General features: G+C 48.8%; 2 protein-coding genes across 6 annotated transcripts in view; one reads left to right on the forward strand and one right to left on the reverse strand.

Annotated features, from left to right (window-relative positions):
* Grhl2 (grainyhead like transcription factor 2) overlaps nt 1-6,400 on the forward strand; it is a 102,292-nt gene extending 95,892 nt beyond the window's left edge. The window contains exons 15-16 of the mRNA XM_052161447.1: nt 2,262-2,326; nt 3,580-6,400. Coding sequence (XP_052017407.1) covers nt 2,262-2,326; nt 3,580-3,694 — 180 coding nt within the window. The 3' untranslated portion in view covers nt 3,695-6,400. The remainder of the gene's footprint in view (nt 1-2,261; nt 2,327-3,579) is intronic.
* A 2,479-nt stretch (nt 6,401-8,879) lies between these two features.
* The window catches only part of Ncald (neurocalcin delta), a 445,096-nt gene continuing 434,223 nt past the window's right edge, over nt 8,880-19,752 (reverse strand). For all 5 annotated transcript variants that reach the window (XM_052160541.1, XM_052160539.1, XM_052160540.1 and 2 more), the window contains 2 exons: nt 14,686-14,791; nt 8,880-11,496 (listed from right to left, as the gene is read on the reverse strand). In XM_052160541.1, coding sequence (XP_052016501.1) covers nt 11,399-11,496; nt 14,686-14,791 — 204 coding nt within the window. In that variant the 3' untranslated portion in view covers nt 8,880-11,398. The remainder of the gene's footprint in view (nt 11,497-14,685; nt 14,792-19,752) is intronic.

A 19,752-nucleotide genomic window follows, 5' to 3' on the forward strand; every position in this document is an offset into this window, starting at 1 on the left:
GCAAGAGTCAAAGGTCCTGCCCTCCACCTTGTAGTGTCTGGGGATTGGACTCAGGTTGCCAAACGTGGTAGCAAGGCCCTTAACTACTGAGCCATCTCACTCAGTGTGTTCTTGTTCTTACAAACAAACAAGCAAACAAACAAACTCTTTTGCTCATTGGGGGTTATTGTGGCTGCAGGGAAATCTCAGGACCACAGTGGTGTGCTCCATAGTCAGGCGGCTGCTTGTCTGGTCTCCCTTTAACACCCTACCTCTCCGTCCTCACTCCAGATGGGTTGCTTCTGGCTGTACATAGAGTTCTTCTTTCTGCCAAGTGGTAGGGATGGGAGGGAAGTAGGGTCCTGTGGACAGACTTTCCTCAGGGTTCTTCTGTCCCTTGCTAGCCTCTGTTGTACTTTCTAAGTCTGGTCCCAAACCTCACCGGCTTCAGCTGCCCGTGAGCTCCAACACTGATGTAGAAAGGGCATGGCACATATTTGGGGTAGATCTTTCCAGAATTCATTTCTCAGCTCTTGCCATGTTGTACTTACAAAAATGATGCACCGTAAAATGCATCGTAAATGATGCATCATAAATAATAATAATAAGCACCGTGGAATTATACAAAGTAAAGGGAGCTTGAATCTGGCCGATTGTCAATGGTAGCTACCATTAGTAAGTTGGTATGCCTTTTAAATATTTTCTGTACCTTTAAGCATATATAAAGGTTTAAAAATGCAAACATGATTATACTATATAGACAAATAATCACTTATTTCCCCTCATCTAATATACTAAAGATTTTTAAAGTGTAAGTTGATATTAGCTTCCCATATTTTTAAATGAGGTTTGTGAAGAAATTCATTGCATGTTCATTATGTGACATTTTCTGTTATGACCGAGAGTATTTCTGTAAGTCAGATTGCTAGACGCGGAGTCTGTGGGTCAGAATGTATATGCTTCTAAGAACTATGCTTCTGCCAAACTTCCTTTCCACAAGGCTGAGGGTCACTGTCCCATCCACAGAACCCAAATGCCCTCACCAACCCTTAGATCATGGCTTCTGCTTTGTTTTGTTTTAGATTTATTTTTAATGTGTCAGTGTGTCTGCTATGTGTGTGTAGGTACTTAAGGAGGCCAACAGAGGGCGCCAGAGCCCTTGGAGCTGTGAGCCAAAAGCAAAAAAAATGCTTTAACCCACTGAGACTTCTCTTGCCCCTCATTTGCATTTTGATAGTTAAGTTAAAAGTACCATCCTCCTGTTGTTTTTATTTAAAAATCTTAAAAGTGCAGTACAGTTTTCACGTTATATTTTCCATTTCTATTTCTCTTCTCAGAAATGCCCTGTTTATTGTGTTTTTTCCTCTTGCCCTGTTCCCCATCAAGTTTAACAAAGCAGTTTGCATTCCTCTGTTGTTTGTATTTTAAAACATCTCCCAGCATGTTATTTTCCTTTGTGGTGGGTTTGATCCACTGATATTTTAAATTCGCCATTGTTATTAACGTTAGCCTTGTTTAACAGGTTTCATGTCTCCCTGGAAGAGCCAAACTTCAGGATGATAGTTACACAAAGAATTAACACATGTGAATTTTGTTCCTGCAATTTTATCAGTCTTTCATTGGCCTGAACCTTTTCTCACTACCTATCAATTTGGTCTGGAGCTCTGCGTAGCTCACAGGCCTTTGCCCTGTCTCTGAGCTCCGGGAATGTAGGTGTGGCTCCCTGATCTCAGGCTCGGAAGGGCCCCTGCCTTAGTGCTGGGGTCACAAGCCTGTGCCACCACACCTGGCTCACTTGAGATCCACGCTCATGTACAGCTACCTACTTAATCCGACATTGTGATTGGAAGCTTTTTTAAAAACCTGTCAAAAATGCTACTTTTATCAGGATTGTTTTGCTGAGTGATTTCAGATCTGTCCAAAGGGAGAATCAAAATGAGGGTGATAGACTCTGTACGAGGCAGGAACTACAGTCTCGCTCCTTCTCTCTTCCTGCTAAGGGCAGAGGGGATGACTTGATACAAGGAGCCAGTTAGGTTGTGACTCTTTATGACTTGAGGCCCCGTTCACTTCTTGGAATCTCTTTTTGTTGATCTAGAAAGCCAGTGGCTTGGTTTGAATGGTCTCGGGAGGTGGTTCAGAGAATCCGAGGCTTTTGTTTGTCTTAAATGACATTTTCCAATGTTTCTCATTATGGAGACTGTTGTGCTGAGTGGGCCGACCATGCTGCTGTCCCCCGTGTCTGTTCTCTGCTGACCCGATTCCCTGTTACTCATTTTCAGCTGTCTGAGAAGTACGGACTGCCGGTGGAGAAAATCACGAAGCTTTACAAGAAGAGCAAAAAGGGGTAAGAAAAAGCTCGGCTCAGCTGACTGCCACGCCCACAAGGCACATTTTAAGGTGGCCTCATTCTTTGTGATGCCCCAGGCCCATGATGCTAGCTTTAGTGATCGAGCGAGGCAGGGCGATTCACAGTGCCTCTCTAGGACGTCACCTGAGGTGCTTCCATTTGGTGACAGTGAGTGTCATAAGTGGGCTGGGGTGGTCTAGACATGGTGGGGACACCAAGGAAAAGGCGGCCAAAGAAACACGTGGAGCTCTTTACAGTGGTTTCTGGGTGACACAATAGGGACAAAATTTAATTGGGGTCAAAGAAAATTATTCCAAGGAATCATTAATGAAATCTGAACTGGTCCGCTCTGAATGAAGCCTCAAGTCTCATGGGCTGGAGAGCCTGCGTGTGGATAAACACACTGCTGACAACACTGCCTTCAGCCCTGAGTGTGAACACCTATGTAGAAGGCTTCCCCCCACACACACACACAACAACCCACTAAGAATAAACTGAAGCTATGACAGCTCCCCTGCTGACACCACTATAAAGTGATTCTGTGAGTCATTCCCAAAAGAAAATCTCCAACTAAAATTAAATAAAAAAAAAAAATCACAGATTTTGGAAACTGGTTTTCTTGAAACCAAACTGCCTGGAGAAGGCATCTTAGGGGTGTGGAGTAGGCATCGAGGAGAGGTAGAGTAGCTTAGGGGTGTGGAGTAGGCATCGAGGAGAGGTGGAGTAGCTTAGGGGTGTGGAGTAGCAACTGAGGAGAAATGGAGTAGCTTAGGAGTGTGGAGTACGCAGCGAGCTGTGATGGCGTAGCTCAGGAGTGAGGCAATGCCAGCTTCAGACCCAGCTCAGCTGTTCCCTGCCTGGGTGACCTGGGGAACCCTTGGCTTTGCTGAGTTGTTTCTTCCTTGAAAAGGGCTGATAATAAACCTTGCCTGTAACGTTGCTAAGGAGCCCATGTGTACCGTCCTTTACCGCACACGCGTGTTCAGCCGAGGGCAGCTGAGGGTCTAGCTAAAGTTCCTTGAGCTTCCACTGACTAATCTGTAAAGTCAGGGTAGAGCCAGACCTAGAAGTCTGTGTGATCAATCCCTGAGGCTAGTTCAGGGAAACTGAGCTCTGTTTTCTTTAACCTGTTTTGAGGGGGAAGAAACTAGAAGGTTAAGGGAACAGGTACCCCGAAGGCTGCCCTGCGCCGAGCCCTCTGTTCACTGACTTCGTTTCTTACCCACCCCATCTCATCCCAACCGTGGCAGCATCCTGGTCAACATGGACGACAACATCATTGAGCACTATTCGAATGAGGACACCTTCATCCTCAACATGGAGAGCATGGTGGAAGGCTTCAAGGTCACGCTGATGGAGATCTGAGCCCGGGGGTCCCCTCCACAGGCGCTCCTGGTGCACTCCTTCCCGGGAGAGATGGGATCTCTGCCGCCCAGAAGCATCTCACTCACCTCACAAGGCTGTTACAAGACTGCTGGGAAGGGGGCGGGGCCCAAGGCCCAGTAGCAGACCTCCTTCCACTCCCGCTTGCTCCCTATGGAGCTGGATTTGAAGCTGAGCCCCTCAGCACATTTCTTGGAGCCTGGTAGGCCCTTATTTATTGCCCGTTCCCCCCAAGAGCCCTCCAGGACTCTGCAAGTTACTGACAGCTCCGTGGGAGACCGCCAGAGTTCCCTTCAAGGGAAACAGCAAGTCCACTCATCTCGGGCTGGGGAGCTGGTGTGACCCTTGCCTTACCTCTCCACATCTCTTGAGTGCATGGACCAGACGCGCTGCTTCTTGGTGCAGTCTTCATGGACAGGGTAAGGAGGACACCAAGTTTATTGTCCCCCAAACCTTCGGATTGCTCTGAGGAAGGTCATTTTGCTAAATACCTCCAGGGGACTCACTGCAACTAGCCACTGGGCCTTGTACAGGAAGACATTGCGATACCATGTCAGTAATAAGGAGCACAGGAGTGTGCCTGACAGCCATGTACATAATTTATACATAATATTGCAATAATATATTCTACGGATGGTTTGCGGGCATGTTTACTGCCATTGGCCTAGAGGAGACATTCCTGGGATCCACTCCATCCACTCTAGAGGAGCTTAGGAAAGTGGCCTTTGGGATGTCATGTGATGGTGGCTAATGCCAGGACAGACCCTCCTGTGGGCCAAGCCTGAGGACTTGTTTCCCCAGAGCCCTCTCTCCTCAAACACGACTCTCTCCCTCCCTGGAGGCCATTGCATTTTATCTCATGGTGACATGTTGTCTAAGTGCGTCCTTGAGGTGTCTGGGAAGGAACCCCTGTCGGTACCTTCTCTAGCCTTAGTCTGAGGCATCTCTTGAGCCTTGTGTAAAGTCTCTGCAGACATTTGCCCCAGGGCTGTCACTGAGACCTGCAACAGAACTGCTTGGCCGACGCGGGGCTCCTGGACACTGCAGTGCCTCCTCGTTTACACGCATGTCTTTCATCTCAAGTGGCCCCTTTAGAAATCCAGCTGCAGCTTTGTGAACTGAGCCAGGGGCTCTTCTGGGCTGTGAACAGCAGGCACTGCTTCTCCTGAAGTGAGGATATCCACCGCAGCTCTGGAAAGCACGGGAGTCCCTGCACTTCTGACACCAACTCTGGGTGGTGTGCTGGAGAGCTGGGGCTGGGTGGTCCTCTCCTCGCCCTCGGAAGGTCGAGAGAGAACGACTTTCCATTCTCTCACGGTCCCCGTGGGCCTCTGTTCTCTCTGAGAGAACTGGTCAGTAGCTCTGTTAGGGTTAAGGACTGGGGTGCCCCCTGTGGGCTGAGAACTAGTGTGACAGCCAGCCACATCCCACCCCAAGGCCTGGATAACGGAACAGCTTCTATGGAAAGGTCTAAATTTGTCTGTGAAGCACTTTGATGCCTTACCTGGAGGCTCTGCTCTCTGGCCCCTGAGGCCCAGAGCAGCTGAGGGTGACGTCAGCCCAGCTGTTGCTCTTCAAAGCTGCAAAGAAATTGAATGAGATGGAGAGTAGTAGGTGCTGTAACCAAGAGGATCCCTAAGGGTGGCAGGGGCACCTTTCCGAGAGCCCACTGGACTCCTTAACCTTCTTCCTGTTGCCAAAGGTTTGCATCCTGGGCCCTGCTCTAGTCCAGCCCTGCACTCCAAATGCTACTCCTTGAAACTAGCAGCCTGGGGACCCTCCAGGTCCCAGTGGGTCTCTGGTCTAGACGGACAAACTCAGTGTTGGGAATGTGCTCTATGTGCTTCCTGTGCCATAGCACTTGGCTAGCTGCAAGCATGATTGGCAGACCTTAGAGGCAGGCTCGGGATCCCAGAGCAGGGCGACAGAGCTGCAGCAGCCTGACAGACTAGCAGCTCTTCTCCTCTCTAGTCTCTGGAAATCTGCCCGTCTGCTCTGGGGCAGACGACAAGCCAGAGCCAGCTTTCCCTTTGTCCTGAGTCCCTACAATCCATGAGGTAGCCATCATCAGCCATCATCAGAACAAGGGCTAGGACGCCACAGAGGAGCAGTATCGTGTCAGGTCCCGGAGTGCCGGCCGGTGGACTCCACACACCTCCTCCCTCACTGCTGGCTGAGCTTTGCTGAGCCTCATTTCCTGAACAAGAACACTCCAGAAAGAGAGCAGAGCTTGCCTTGTCCTGAATGAATCTCACCCAAACAAAGATTGTTCTTTGGTAATCCATAAAAGATGGGGGATACATGGAGCAGATATTTCATGTCCCCACATCGTTGAAACTTCCTCGGTGTTTAGAAATTGGAGCCAATAGAAAAATGCATTGTGAAGTTGGTTCCTAAAAGACTAAGGCACGTCCCAACGCAGAAACCTGAGAGGTTTGAACTGAATCAAAACATTTATTTTCCTTCATATTTTAATAGTCATGAAAATGCAACAGGAAATGAGGGTTTGTGCCAAATTCTAAGAATGGCCCTTTCTGAAAGACAAGCGGGGGGACTCGTGTGTACAATCTGCTCCCACATAAAACAAGAGGAAATGTAACTTAATAGTTTTGTAAATGGGAGAGGGGAATCTATAAACTATAAATATGTTATTTTATTTTTTGTACATTTTTAAGAAATAAAAATAAATATCACAACATGAGTCAAACAGCTGTGTCTGGTACTTTCTGTGTGGTGACAGCTGGTGCTCTTCAAGGAAGGCAAAGACTGCTCTTGACCCTCCAGGCCCTGCTTACAGTGGAACACAGACTGTTAATGCAGCAGCCTCCCACCCCGATCTTACACCAGACCTATATGGGAAGAGGGCCAAAGGCCAGCCAGAGGCCTCCAGCACAGCTGCCGCTGACTGGTCCCTCAGTGGGTTCTGGCCACTCTTCCCAGCACTGTTTGGTTCTTTCTCCTTCGTTAGCTCTGTGCCAACCTCTGCAGAGATCCTAAAGCCACACAGGTCATCCCTCAGCATCTCCACACTTCCTGACCCTTGAACTCACACCTCAGAGTGCGAGGCTGTCCTAGGGCTCCGTGGTAACCACCACGCCGCTCTAGCTGCGGTCTTCAGTGTTCTCCCAAGAGCATCTATTCCAACAGCTAGCCTCCCCTGGCTGGCGTCAATCGTCAAGCCCAGTGGGATCGCTGCTCTCAGCGCTCACATCCCGGGTAAGGAAGGGCAGGCCTTGGGCGGCGTGTTTGGGGGATGTGAGGGGTCACCACTTCACTCCCTTTGCTTGTGGACCTTAGTGTGAGCTGTGAGGGGAGTCCTGGTGCCACATTCCCGAAGGCCCTTCTTCAGCCTGGCTCTCATGGCTCCTCTGAATGAGTTCGTGGTGTCCTGGGAAGTCAGAGGTTAGAGGGGCCTCTGATGAGCCAGCAGCAGACAAGAAGAAAGATATGAAAAGACAGCCCTGTGCTCACCGGGCAGTAAATACCCATCACATTCCCCTTGGAAAAGACTATTTCTGATTTTCTGTTGGGAAGAGCTGAAGTATTTACAGTGGGGTTCGAGGTGGGAGAGACGTTTACGACCGATTGAGTCAAGCATTCCCCTTCCGGTCGACTGTGATGCTAACAGTGCCTCTCCAACTCACACCCTTCCAAGCCTACCGCACTGACTGGGGCACCAAACACTCGGCATGCACCTGCACGCGGGATGACACACTGCTATTGAAGCTCAGCTGGATGATGGCCAAGCCGCCATTTGCCTGTTTTCCTGGGGATGGTGTCTACTGCTGGGGATTTTTATTAGCATATACTAATTTCCTTAAATATTTGCAGACATGTATAATTTGGTCTCTTTCATCCCTGATTACCCTGTCTTGATTCCCTTCTGATCCCTTCATTCTCCCTAACTAGTTTTCTTCATTCATATATCTCCCGTGTGCATGGAGAGAAACTCAGTGAGTTTAGAATCACTCATGTGAGCATGGGAGAGTTATTTCGAGGAGCATAGCCACACCTTAATCCCACTGTTATTCCAAGTCACAGCACCAATGGAAATGGCTCCCTTTCTCCAGCAACTTATTGCAAATAGCTCCTCAGGGAGGGGCAGAGCTATAAGGCTTTCTCCTATCCCCAACCCCCACTCCCACTCCCTTCCAGAATGTCCGTGGGCCCACTCTTGTGCATAATGGTGAATATTTAACTATACGTTGGGCTTGGCATGTCTAGCTGCATTGCACTTTGAAGTGTTTTCATCGTTTCTCCAAAAGAAATATCAGCTATTCCCTAGAAAGCTCATGCAGTTAGTGAATGGCCAGCCTGTGCTCCCATGGCCCGGTGCTCCATCGACTAGGTCCTCCAAGCTGCCCAGCTCCTGACTGTCCCTCTGTTTGCATCTTAGGGATGTCTGGGACCATGCATCACATTAACACCTGGTAGGAAAGATTCCCAGGCAACAGGCACATTGAAGTTAGAAATGTGGGGAACCGGCTGGGTTGTATGTACCCAGGGTCCTCAGGGACCCCAGCTCCCTCCACACCACTCCCATCATGATTTGATGTGTTTCAGACATTACTTGTATAGAGAGACTACTGTGTGCAGTAGGAAAAGCCTCCTCCACATCTCCACCTCAAAGGTCTAGTTGGCCTGTGAGGGGGGGCTACTATAGCTCCTAATCTAGGGAGCGGGACACACCCATCCTTTCATGCAGCAGTAGCCTTTGGGGCTGCCGTCAGGGCCAGTGATGGCTGCCTTATGCGGGCACTTAGGAGGAGCAGGCTTTCTATCTGGTTATCTCCTTCACTAAATCCCAGCCCGAAGGAAGAGGGTTATATTGCTTTTTGTTTGTTTTGCTTTGCTTTGGGTTTCTTTGTGTAGCCTTGGCTGTTCTAGAACTAGCTCTAGACCAGGCTGGCCTTGAACTCTTAGAGATCTGTCTACCTCCCTCCTCTGGGACTAAAGGCACGTGCCATCACTACCCAACTCTTTTGCTTTCGCATTTGGGGAAGGAGAGGAAGTGGGAGGGAGTGAAGGCCAAGCCGGGGATAAAGTAGGGAAGACATACATGGACCAAAGGTAATTCAAAACTCTTCCACCTCAACCCAGAACCGCCTTAAGACACAGTCCACTGGGGCAGCTTAGTAAGGAAAATCTCATATTCCAGACAATGATATTAAATAATAAACATGCTTTAATGCCAGGCAAGAGCTACACAATCAACTGATAACGGGACCACTCCACATAGCATGACATATATATTATTAAATTCATCTGTCAAAAGTCCCCCGGGGAGTATTGCCCGGGGCAGGGCGGGGCAGGGCGGTACCCACAGCATCCCTTCTCCATCCTCAGCGAGGTCAAACATTCTGAAACATCCTTCAACTCACAAGCCATTTAGTCCAGTCCCGTGGACAGCACAAGCTGCCTTTACTTGGAACAAAACAGGCTCCATTTCCTCCTGAGATCTCTGAACACAGCAGAAACAATGCCTTAGCCACTCGAGTGACAGATGTCCTCAGGCACTTGGCCCTTTTGATGCTGTGAAGTCCCTTGGTCCAACATGCATGCATAAAAATTACACATATCCAACGCCTTCCTGGGCCGAGATGGGGAGGAGGAGGAAGAAAACATACAGAGGTCTGTCAGGTCTGTGGAGGGACCAGTCCTGGAACTCTTCGTGCCTTCTGGGGATCACAGCGTTCATAGGCTTTGCATCTTGGTTCTTTCATTTCCTAATAGTGGGAGAGCACCTCTAGTTCCCTCCCCAACTCAAGTTCTAGGAAACACAGGGTTTGGCTCACCCTGAGGCAGAGCCCACGTGGGTGTGTCTACCTCGCCAACACCAGTATGTTGGCTCCCTTTACCTGTTTCTGTTCAACCACTCGAGTTCATTCTTCTTTGTAAAAACAGACTTTACCATTTGGTTCACAGGAGTTGGCAAACCTTGGTACAAAATGTAAGGAAACAACACTAGGAAAGATTAAGATTACAAAATCTAGGTCTCAAAATTTCAACCTACTAAGTGATTCATTTTAATCCTCCATTCAAGTTTAAACTTCTGCCAGTTAAGAGTGTCACTGTGGGGGACCTGCGGGCTGGCAGGAAACTTTCCTTCTGGTTGTGTTTATCTTTTTGTGGTTCTTGTTCTAAAGGACATGGCTTGGCTGCTGCCTCCTCTCAGGCAGGCCCTGCCCCCAGCATTCTCGAGTGTTTAGACCTTCCGATGCAAGCTGTTTGTGAGGCCTTGTCTTGCTCTGGCCAGGAGTTTTTATTTCCAGCCCTCATGTCAAAGTCGTGTGCATGAGGTGACCAGCCCAAGCGAGCAGCTCAGCCGCTGCGTTCAAAGAACACAGTGAGGAAGAGCGTTCTTGGGTTCTTGGGTTCGATTCCCACGGCCGGCCTGGGACACTGCAGGCCCCTTTGCTGGCTCTTATAATGGGTGCATTGCCTGGCTATCCCACACCTGACCATTTGAAGGGCACCTGGGGGCAGGAAAAATGGATGTTCTAGACGTGGCTCCCCCAGCAAGGCTGTGGGTTAAACTGCCAGGAAGTCTCCGCTTGTTTTCCGTGTCCGTAGAGCATTCATCTGCTTAGACAAGTGTCACACCTGTGCTCCCCGCCGGTGTGCCTCGGCCTCTGGTCCCCGCGGAGCTCCGGGTGCTGTACTGATGGACAAGACGCCTGGAGAGCTGGCTTCCTCGTGTCACCTCGACCCCAGGAAGCCATTCGAAATCAAAGCTGGGTCCTTGTCATCATTCTTTTGTGATTTTATGGAGTATATAAAATATACTTGTTAACTGGTATGTTTGTGCAAAGACAGCTATGACTTTAAAACAAGACATTGACATTCATTGTAGTTGGCTTCACAATAAGCTACTTAGACAGTCTTCTGTAGTAAGATTGTATTAGCGCTCACTAAACATGCATTTACAAGGCAAAACACTTAATTTGGTCTGCAACACCCAATGTTTTATATACAGCAGTCTTTTTATAAATCACGAGTAGGCAGCAAGATGGGTCTGGCTTTTGAATATGTGTTTGATTTTTTTAAAGAAACTGGTATTAGCTCAACTAGTGTAAACCTGTGGGAGAAAAAAAACAAAAGAGCTGAGCTGTCTTTTCCCATCTCTGCTAATTTACCTTGAAAAGTTCACAGCTTAGAAATTACAGCTTGCTGGGCGGAAGGGAGTGGGCTCTGGGGGGCGGAAATGTCCCAGCTCCCTTTAACTGCCTCTCTCCAGAGGGTAACCTGTTCTTAGAAAACTTAGCCTCAGGTGTCTGCTCTAGCTCTGAGGGCACGTGTGACAACACACCCAGGTTAGGAGTTTTATATTTCAAACAAAGCCCCTCAAAGCTTACAGAAGGAGGATCTCTGTACTTCCCTTCTCTGGCCCCTCAAGTCTTGGGTTTTAAGATAGAGACATTAGAAGCAAAGGAAAAAAATGATGATTAAAAAAGTTGTCCGCCAGGGAACACCACGAAGTCTGCATGCTCTCACAAGCACACGGGCTCTGAGCATTCACGTCCACCATGGAAGAAGCAAGGGGCTGAAGTGGCACAGGAGGGCACGTCTGACTGAAGAGGGCACAGTGTCACCATCAATGTTGTTTGGCAAAAACAAAAATGAAGTAAGTTTAAAAGCTAATCTGGAGAGACACAAGCAGCTGTAGCGTCCTTGAGGGTGCAGGGCTCAGAACTGGCCAGCGCTGCTGGGGTCACACTGCAGGAGGCGCACGATGGACGGGTCACTTTTGGCCCCTCGGATGAATTCTTCCAGAGAGAGTTTTCCTAGGAAGCAAGAGGACGGATGAGTGGCGGCCCGTGGCCTTAGCGCAGTGTTGCGGGCAGCAGAGGCCTAGGGCTTCCCTCAGCAGAGGCTGGGAGAGCAGGAGGCAGGAAGCCCACTTCCCTCTTAACCACACATTCCCACCTGGCTCAGAGCACAGCACTATTCAACAGCACTTCCAGGAGCCCGGGCTCGGGGAGGCCACTGGCTCACCCTGGCCGGAATCTCTGCCCTAGTAGCCCTTCTGCCTCTACCTACCCTGAGGGGCCCTTTCTGTATCTGAGGAATGAGCAGCCCCAGCTCCTCCCAGTGTGCCAGGCTCTTGAAGCAGCAAGGCTGTGCCCACGGGCTCTCCAGCCACTCTGTACTGGCGGACTCAGGTTCACAGACAGCCTGCTCGGTGGTGGGCAGAGCAGAACTGTAGGCTCTTTTAAAACAACTTTTAAAAGATGGGAGCATCTTCGTCCAAAGCCGGGAGAAGAAAGGAGTGTGATCTAGACAGAGGGTGACCCGCTGGCCCCTCAGCCCAGGGAGCTTGAGAAAGAAGCCAGGGATCTGTTCCCTCACTGTGCCATCCTCTTCCTCCCTCCCTCCCTCTCCTTCCCTTCCCTTCCCCCCCTCTTTTTTTTTTTTTTTTTTTTTTTTTTTTTTTTTTTTTTGACATGGAGTCTCACTCTGTAGCCCGAGCTCTTTGACTCTAGCTATCTTGCTTCAGCCTCAGTTTCCCGGATGCCCAGTATCCATCTGCTTAACTGTTTTCCAGGAAAGGTCCTCTGTCACTGTGGAAATATGGGCGAGGAAGGCTTTCTCCATTCCTGGCACTTCCACAGTGGCCGGTTAAAGAGACCCATACACTGATAAATCGGGACTAGAACTGCTGCGTCCCTTTACCTAGCCCTGTCCTCTGTCCTCTGCCCTTTCCTGGAGACTGAGGCCTATTTTGTTCTTTCAAGGACAGGCACCAGGCTGTCAAACTCCTCGAGGCCTGTGTACTTCAGTGTCTCCTTAGCTGCTCTTCCCGCTGGCATGGCAGGAGGAGAACCGGGGCTTAGGAGCAGACGCCTCACGTCAGTGTCTCAGGCGCGCACTGGAAACCACAAGCCATAGGTCACTTAGTGCTCAACACGTCCTCCCTGCCTCTCGCTCAGGGACAGATTTTTCATGGCAGAGACCAGCAGTGAAATACAAAGACTGTTGACTAACAAGACCGATGGGAGCAGGTTTTACATGAAGCTGGGTCTACTTCTGGTGAGAAGGGACGGAGGCCCTGAAGCCAAGCCCCGGGTTGAGGCAGTGGTGAGTCTCCTGGTGTTCAGCAGCCCTGCCCCTCCTTCCCTGCTGCTCCCATCCCCATAGCTTCCTTCATTTAAACAAATCTTCCTTTAGTAAAGCCCAGGACAGTGGTAGCTGTCCACTGGGAATGGGAACCCAGCCAGGGCCCATTGATCTGGAGAAACATTCCCAGTGGAGAGGCCTTGTCTTGCCTGTGAGCCACACATCTGAAGGTATCTTGTCTCCCATCCTTCAGTCCTCCTCTAAGGAGGAGGCTGGGTCTTAAAGCCATTTTGTTCCCCAGACAGACTATCAAAACCTGAGCTTCAACATCAACAAGTCCATTAACTGTTAAAACAAGCCCATGTTTGTTTAAACTTTGCAAAACAAACTGCTGTGAACCAAGGCTCCGAGGGGAAACAGGATGTCAGAGGATGCCATGCAAGTTCACAGAGGAAACACAGCCAATAGATTGGCTTGCACCACACAAACCAAGATTCTCAGGGAGCTGGCACTCCACACGTGCGTGCAGAAAGAGGCTTGCTTTATGCAGAGTCTTCTATAAGGCATATCGCAAGGGACTGGTCCATTGGTACACCACTGACTAGAATTGTTAAACATCAAGAGTGAAGAGTGAAGGAAACCAGTGAGATGACTCACCCAGATCCCTGGAACTTATGTAAAGGTAAAGGGGGAAAATGGACTCCATTAAGTTGTCTTCTGACCTCTGTGTATGCACCAGCATCTGTGTATGTACTAATACATGCAACAGCACACACAGTAATAATAAAGAAAATAAAATTTGTGTCATAAAAATGAGTTGGCTGGAGAGACGGTTCAGTGGTCAAGAACACTCACTCCTCTGGCAGAAGACTGTGTTTGACTCTTGGAATTCATGTCGTGTAGATCACAACTGCCTGTAGCTCCAGTTCCAGGGAGCTGTGCACCCTCTTGTGAGCTCTGTGGGTGTCTACATGTGGTGTGCATAAGCTCACACAGGTATGCATACACATACCATAAATAATAAATACGTGTTTGTTTGAAGAGCTGTGACGCCTTGGGCAGCACGGGTCAGCCTTGACTGAGCCCTGAAGACTCTATTTCTGGATAACATTGCAAGATTTGGCAAGAAAAATAAGGATGCTAAATTAACTTTGAATTTCGGCTGAATAACAAGTAACTCCTTAGCATAAATATGTCCCAACTATTGCATGCAGACATAGCTATGCTAAGAAGTCATTATTTCTCAGTTGCTTGGGCCTTCTGTATCCCACTTGGCAGCTGGACATGTAGAAATCATATCTATTTATTTACTTATTTTACAGATAAGGTTTCCTTTTGTAGCCTAGGCCACCTCAAGCTTGTGGTCATCCTGAGCCACCGTACCAGACTTCTCTATTTGGTTTGAAGTCCAGCTTTCCTTTCCACACTTTGGCTTGTGTGTCTGCTAGTTACATTCCACTTCACAGCAGCGCCCTCTGCCCACTAGTGACCTGCTGACCACGCCAACCCTCTGCCTGCTCCCCAATACGTGAGGGTTTTGCTTGGACTCAGCATATGAGAGCATGCTCATAAGCCCTCTCAGGCAGGTTGGGATAAAAGCATCGAGTCTTTTGACATACTCCAACTACACACTGGATCCAGCCCTCTGGGCAAGGCCTAACCTGACTCAGTGGCTTCTTGGGTCCTTTTATTTCTGCTTCAGAGGAGCCATGCTATTCCGAGGAAGGAGTCAAGATAGCCTGGGAGAAGGATAGAAGGGCCTAGAAATTAAGGCTTTTCCCTAAGACTGGGACTAGCTCTGGGGTCTCTGCACTTCTGCTCCCTTGTGCCCAGATGGCTCTCACAGATCACCTGTGGCTGACACCCAGTCCTCTAGTAGAGCAGCCTGGCCCACACAAAGCCCCTCAGCCTCCTACCATCTCTATTGGTATCCATCTGGCGGAAGATCTTTTCTGTCCTTTTCTCTGGGGTTGATTCATCTTCAGGCATTTTCATGACAGAGGAAACCATTTTGTAGATTGCCTAGGGACAGAAGCAAAGGGTAGTGATAAGGAAACACAGTTCATTCCAACAGTAGCTCTATCACATGCTAGAGTAGAGGTAGCTATGCTCTGCTGGAGCTGGGCCTGTGGCTGGGCTGGTTTTTTACAGAACAGGAAGTGGCAGTGGTAGAGGTTATTTTTGTTACAACATACTGCTCATTATGTTTCAACTCTTGTATAAGGTATTGGACCTATTTAGAGCATTTAAAAAGTAGTAAGTTTAGTTCTAGTTCTTTATAAGCTGCTATTACAAACTATTTAGGATAATTAAATGATGCAAGTTAATAAATCAATCAAACTTATGGTCTTGTTAGATATTAGATTAGTCTACTCTAAAAACATGTTTCTAAAGTTGAACAGATAGTAAATAGCTAGAAACAAGCAACATTTGCCTATTCAGACATAGCATAGATAGCTAGATGGTCTTCAAAAGCCTTAGAGACCTGAAGAATTTGGCATTTAAAGATATTTTTATGAGTTTAAGGCTTTTCTGGGACAATGGGACGAGACATGTCACCAGCTAGCAGCATCTCCATTTGACTTCAAGGAAGATGATGAACATCCAAGAATCTCCTTAGGAATTTTGCTTCAAATATGGCAAACTCCCACTAGACAAAAATCTCCAATTGCCTCAACTGAAGACAGAATCCTATCTAAACTGGACAAATGAAACCCAGGGAAGTCAACTGCTGAGCTTTGGAAAGACAAGGTAATCAGTCCTACATAATTCCTGCTTCACAAAAAGGACTGTCAGATAGTCTGGGCCAGAAGGCTGAAAATACTCCAACATTATAGAGAAATTTGGGGGGAACTATTCAGGAGGCCAGCTTTCTCTGTCATTTCTATAGTTTTGGAAGCTGCTTGCCTGCACTTCTTGCACACTTAGGTAATATTCCTTCTCAAGTTTCTGATGGGGTTGAAGACTAGATAGTTACTGTCTCACATATAAGTTTAAGTTGTTTAAGACTTAGATAAATGTTTTGAGGTCTATGCAAGTTATGATAAGAATGATTTAGATACAAAATTCTGAAGTCACCAAGTTAGGAAAGATAATAGAGTACTTTCTACAAAGTTTCCAAATACATCTGGACTTGATTTTATGACTATAATTCTTACCTGATCGTTTTCATAACTGTTTCATAATTGTTATTATTGTATATAGTTTATTATAATAAAATAATGAGCCTTTTATGGGACTAAAAGAGGGAATTGTAGAGAAAACCTCTTGTGTACTAAATGGATGCAGCACTGTCAATAAAATGCTGATTGTCCTATAAGCTTAGGCAGGGAATAGAAGGTGGGACATCCAGTAAGGAGATGGAATTGTGGGACAGAGCCAGAGAGGAAGGATCTCGGGAACATGGTGGAAGACAGCAATGGAAGCTAAGCAGAGGTAAGTAGCCACGTGGTAGAAAATAGACTAGAATAAATGGGATATTGAGTTATGACCTGCTGGGGAACCAAAGCTTACAGCCAAGGTGTTTGTCGATATATTTTGAGTCTTACTCAGAGTTGTTATTCCAGGAGCCTGGCACTGGGAAGAAAAACTCAAGAGTATATGCAGAGCTCTTGCTCAACTCCAGGGCTGCTCCAGAGTGAGTCACTGCAGGACAGTCAAGGCCAGCACCTCGGCCCTGCTTAAGGTGATGGCTGTCAGCTACACCCGGCTTTCCTGAAACATGCTCACCAAAGTGTCTCTGCAGTCAAGATTGAAGTTATAATTAGTCCTAGACCCTGTTGACTGTTCTCAAGCCTCCATCCGGGTCACCACCTGTGCTATGGGTCTAGCACAGTAGACTAAGCTCTTTTCAAAAGTGAGAAAGCAGAGGGCCTGAGAGTGCCAAGATTTCCTATGAACTCCAGACCAAGGCAAGGTGGGACCAGTGGCCACACACACACATGCAGGTGCACACACATGCAGGTAGGTGCACACACACATACATACACATGCACACACACATTCAGGTGCACACACACATGCAGGTGCACACACACATGTAGGTACATGCACACATACATACACATGCACACACACATGCAGGTGCACACACACATGTAGGTACATGAACACATACATACACATGCACACACACATGCAGGTGCACACACATGCAGGTGCACACACACATACATACACATGCACACACACATGCAGGTGCACACACACATGCAGGTGCACACACCCACTGGGCTGAGAGCATCTTTATGTTTTATGAGTTCATAAGCAGAGGAATGTCAGAACAGCAATAACATCACAGTATCTGGACCTCAGCGGTTCACCCCGGCATAGCCTCTTCCCAGGGCAAACATTGGTCTATCTCAGGACCCTAACCCTAACCCTAACCCTAATTGCAGAGGTGTTAATTGAGGAGTGTTTATAGACAAATGAGGGGTTTCTTTTTGTCAGAAGACTTAAGCAAACTGTAACTGTCTTTCTTCAATCTCTTTGGACTCGGCTGTTTCTCTGCTGAGTCTGTTTTGTCTCTGGAAGGTTCCTTCCTGGTTTGTGTTCGTGCCTGGCCCAGAGCGCCTTGCGACCAGATGTTCTCCCGAGACTTCTGTCAGGCTCCCACAGATTGCTCGGTTTTCCTGCATCTGTCGCTTCACTCCCTCCTTTCTCAACTGCCCACCCCACACCCTTCTTTTGTACTAAGGATAGATGAAAATGTGGCCGTGCCCCAGGAAACTACCTATGCCTGTCCTCCTGTCACCTCAATGTGTGATCTTCCTTCCTCTGCACAAACAAATGGATCCATTGCGGCCTCTTCAGAATCACTTCATTCTACTTAACCCTGAACTATGGCTGGCCAGCACCCCTCCTCCGTGATGGGCAGCCAGGCCTGGATACTCATCCCACCACTGGCTACTGCAAGGTCTTGCGTAGCATCAGTTTAGAGAATTTGTTCCCGAGTGACTGTCCTCGCCCAGCTGTCCTCTCTCCGATTCCTTCTCCCTGTTTCCTTCTACTCTGCCCTTCTGTACGAACTTCCCTCTTTGCCCTCATAGGTTTTGTTCCTTCCCTTCCCTCTCCCTCTGTAAATGTGTATCCAGACATAAAATTTAATGTGACCCCCTAAAGGTTCTGAATCTGACAACAGCTGTAGCCTCTCCCCTTTGACACAAGCAAATGTTCTGTGGGAACATATCACTCACTGCAGACAGACAGAAGGACTTGAGATTTGGAAGCTCATCCACAACCACGCCCCTTGACATCTAAGCCCCTCCTGTCAGACTATCCTCTCCCCAGTTCCCAGCTCACTCGTTCACCAGACATTTTCTGTGTGAGTCGGATGCACCTGGAACTGTGACTGTCCTTGCCTTTGTCCTCAGGGGCCTCACTGTGAAGCAGGCAGAGGCTGGAGCCCGAGAGCACTGTGGAGGATGCGCGGGAGGCTGTGTGGTGCAGTGAGGAGACGTTGTGGGCTTCGGCCTTGTGAGGAGGGTTAGTCAGGGCAGGCCTCCCCCAGGCCTGACTGTGGAGCCAACCATGGGGGGAAAGCCCAGGTCTTAGAAAGAAAAGCAGTTGGCAGGCTCGTCCTCACACACCTCACCTGCCCTTTAGAAAGGAACTTGGGTGACGCCACACTGCACCCACCTTCCATGTCTACGGTTTGGACGGGTACAGGCACCCCAGCAGCGCCTCACAGCTGCTGTGAAAGCCCTCCCCCCATTCTTCGCAGTGACTCCCTAGAAGCCCATTGATGCTGTCAGAACTCTGGGCCTGGACGGCTGCGCCGAAATGAAATCCCCCTTCTTGGGACTTGGAAGGCAGCCACCAGTAACAATAACGAAGGCAGCCAGCAGTAGCAATAACGGATGCCAGTCCATCAACACCTCTGTTTGAGCTGAGGTTCGAAAGACGAAGCAAACACAGGGGCGTGATGAGAGAGCAGGCCTGCACCGGGGCTGTCAGGATAAAGGAACAGAAACGGTCCAGAGAAATGGGGCCTACCTACAAGCAGCTCCCTCTCCACACCACCCCAGGCCCAAGAACAGAATCGCAGACGCCTCCCAAGACTCTATAATCAGCAGCTGCAACCTGGGTGCATGCGCATGTGGACTCGAAGGTGAGGCTTCCTTTAAGAGGCACGCCTTTCCAGATGGCGTTGCTATGGCAATCAGACTTAGCCAATAGGATTAGTGGACTGTTTCCCGAGCCAAGTTTCTGATGTGGTTGGCACCCGGGTAATGCACATCTGTGACCACGGGTCTGAGGGGTGCAGGTCTCACAAGCCCACCCTGGAGGAAGGATGCTGCTGCTCGTTCCCCGGAGCAGGAAGGCGGAAACTGACTACTGCCGAGCTAGCTTCAGTCTCGGGCTCTAGAGCCGAGAGACGCCGCTCCAGGCAGTCCCTGGGGCAAACCATGCCTTTTATTAGCATCATTTCTCCCAGACTCAATGGGATTGAACCACGGAGGAAATAGCTACTTCCACATCTTGTTTTTAGCAGTGTCAGGATCTCCCGACAGGGCCTGGCGGAGCTGGCCTGTTTTTAATTAAGCGAGAAGGGTCCTGTTCTTGTCCTTGGATAAATGGGCGCTCAGAAGCCCAGCTGGGGTGCTCCCTGCTAGGCTCAGAGCAGTCCTCACTGTGGCTAGATGCCTCCTCCTTTGTGGTCCTTCGTCCCCATCTCTCTGCCTTTCCCTTTCCCTCTCCATGTATCCCTCCTTCCCTCCTGAAGGAGCAACCTTTAGGGTACTCAGGAGAGAAATCTATCTCATGGACAGGGTTGTGGCCAGCTAAGGCAGGCACGATTTTAAGAGTCAAGTCATTTTTTCTGAAGGAAACTGAAGGGATTCCACCAGAAAATGTAGGCTCTTCCAACAGAGAATCGGACATTCGGGGCTCTCTGATAGCAGACTAAGTGAACGAAACTGAGCGGTGATGTCTGTGGATCACAGCTAAGAAACAGCACGCTGCTTAGAAGGGTTTATATACCA

This window comes from Apodemus sylvaticus, chromosome 17 (assembly GCF_947179515.1).
Source record: "Apodemus sylvaticus chromosome 17, mApoSyl1.1, whole genome shotgun sequence".
Taxonomy (NCBI): Eukaryota; Metazoa; Chordata; class Mammalia; order Rodentia; family Muridae; genus Apodemus; species Apodemus sylvaticus.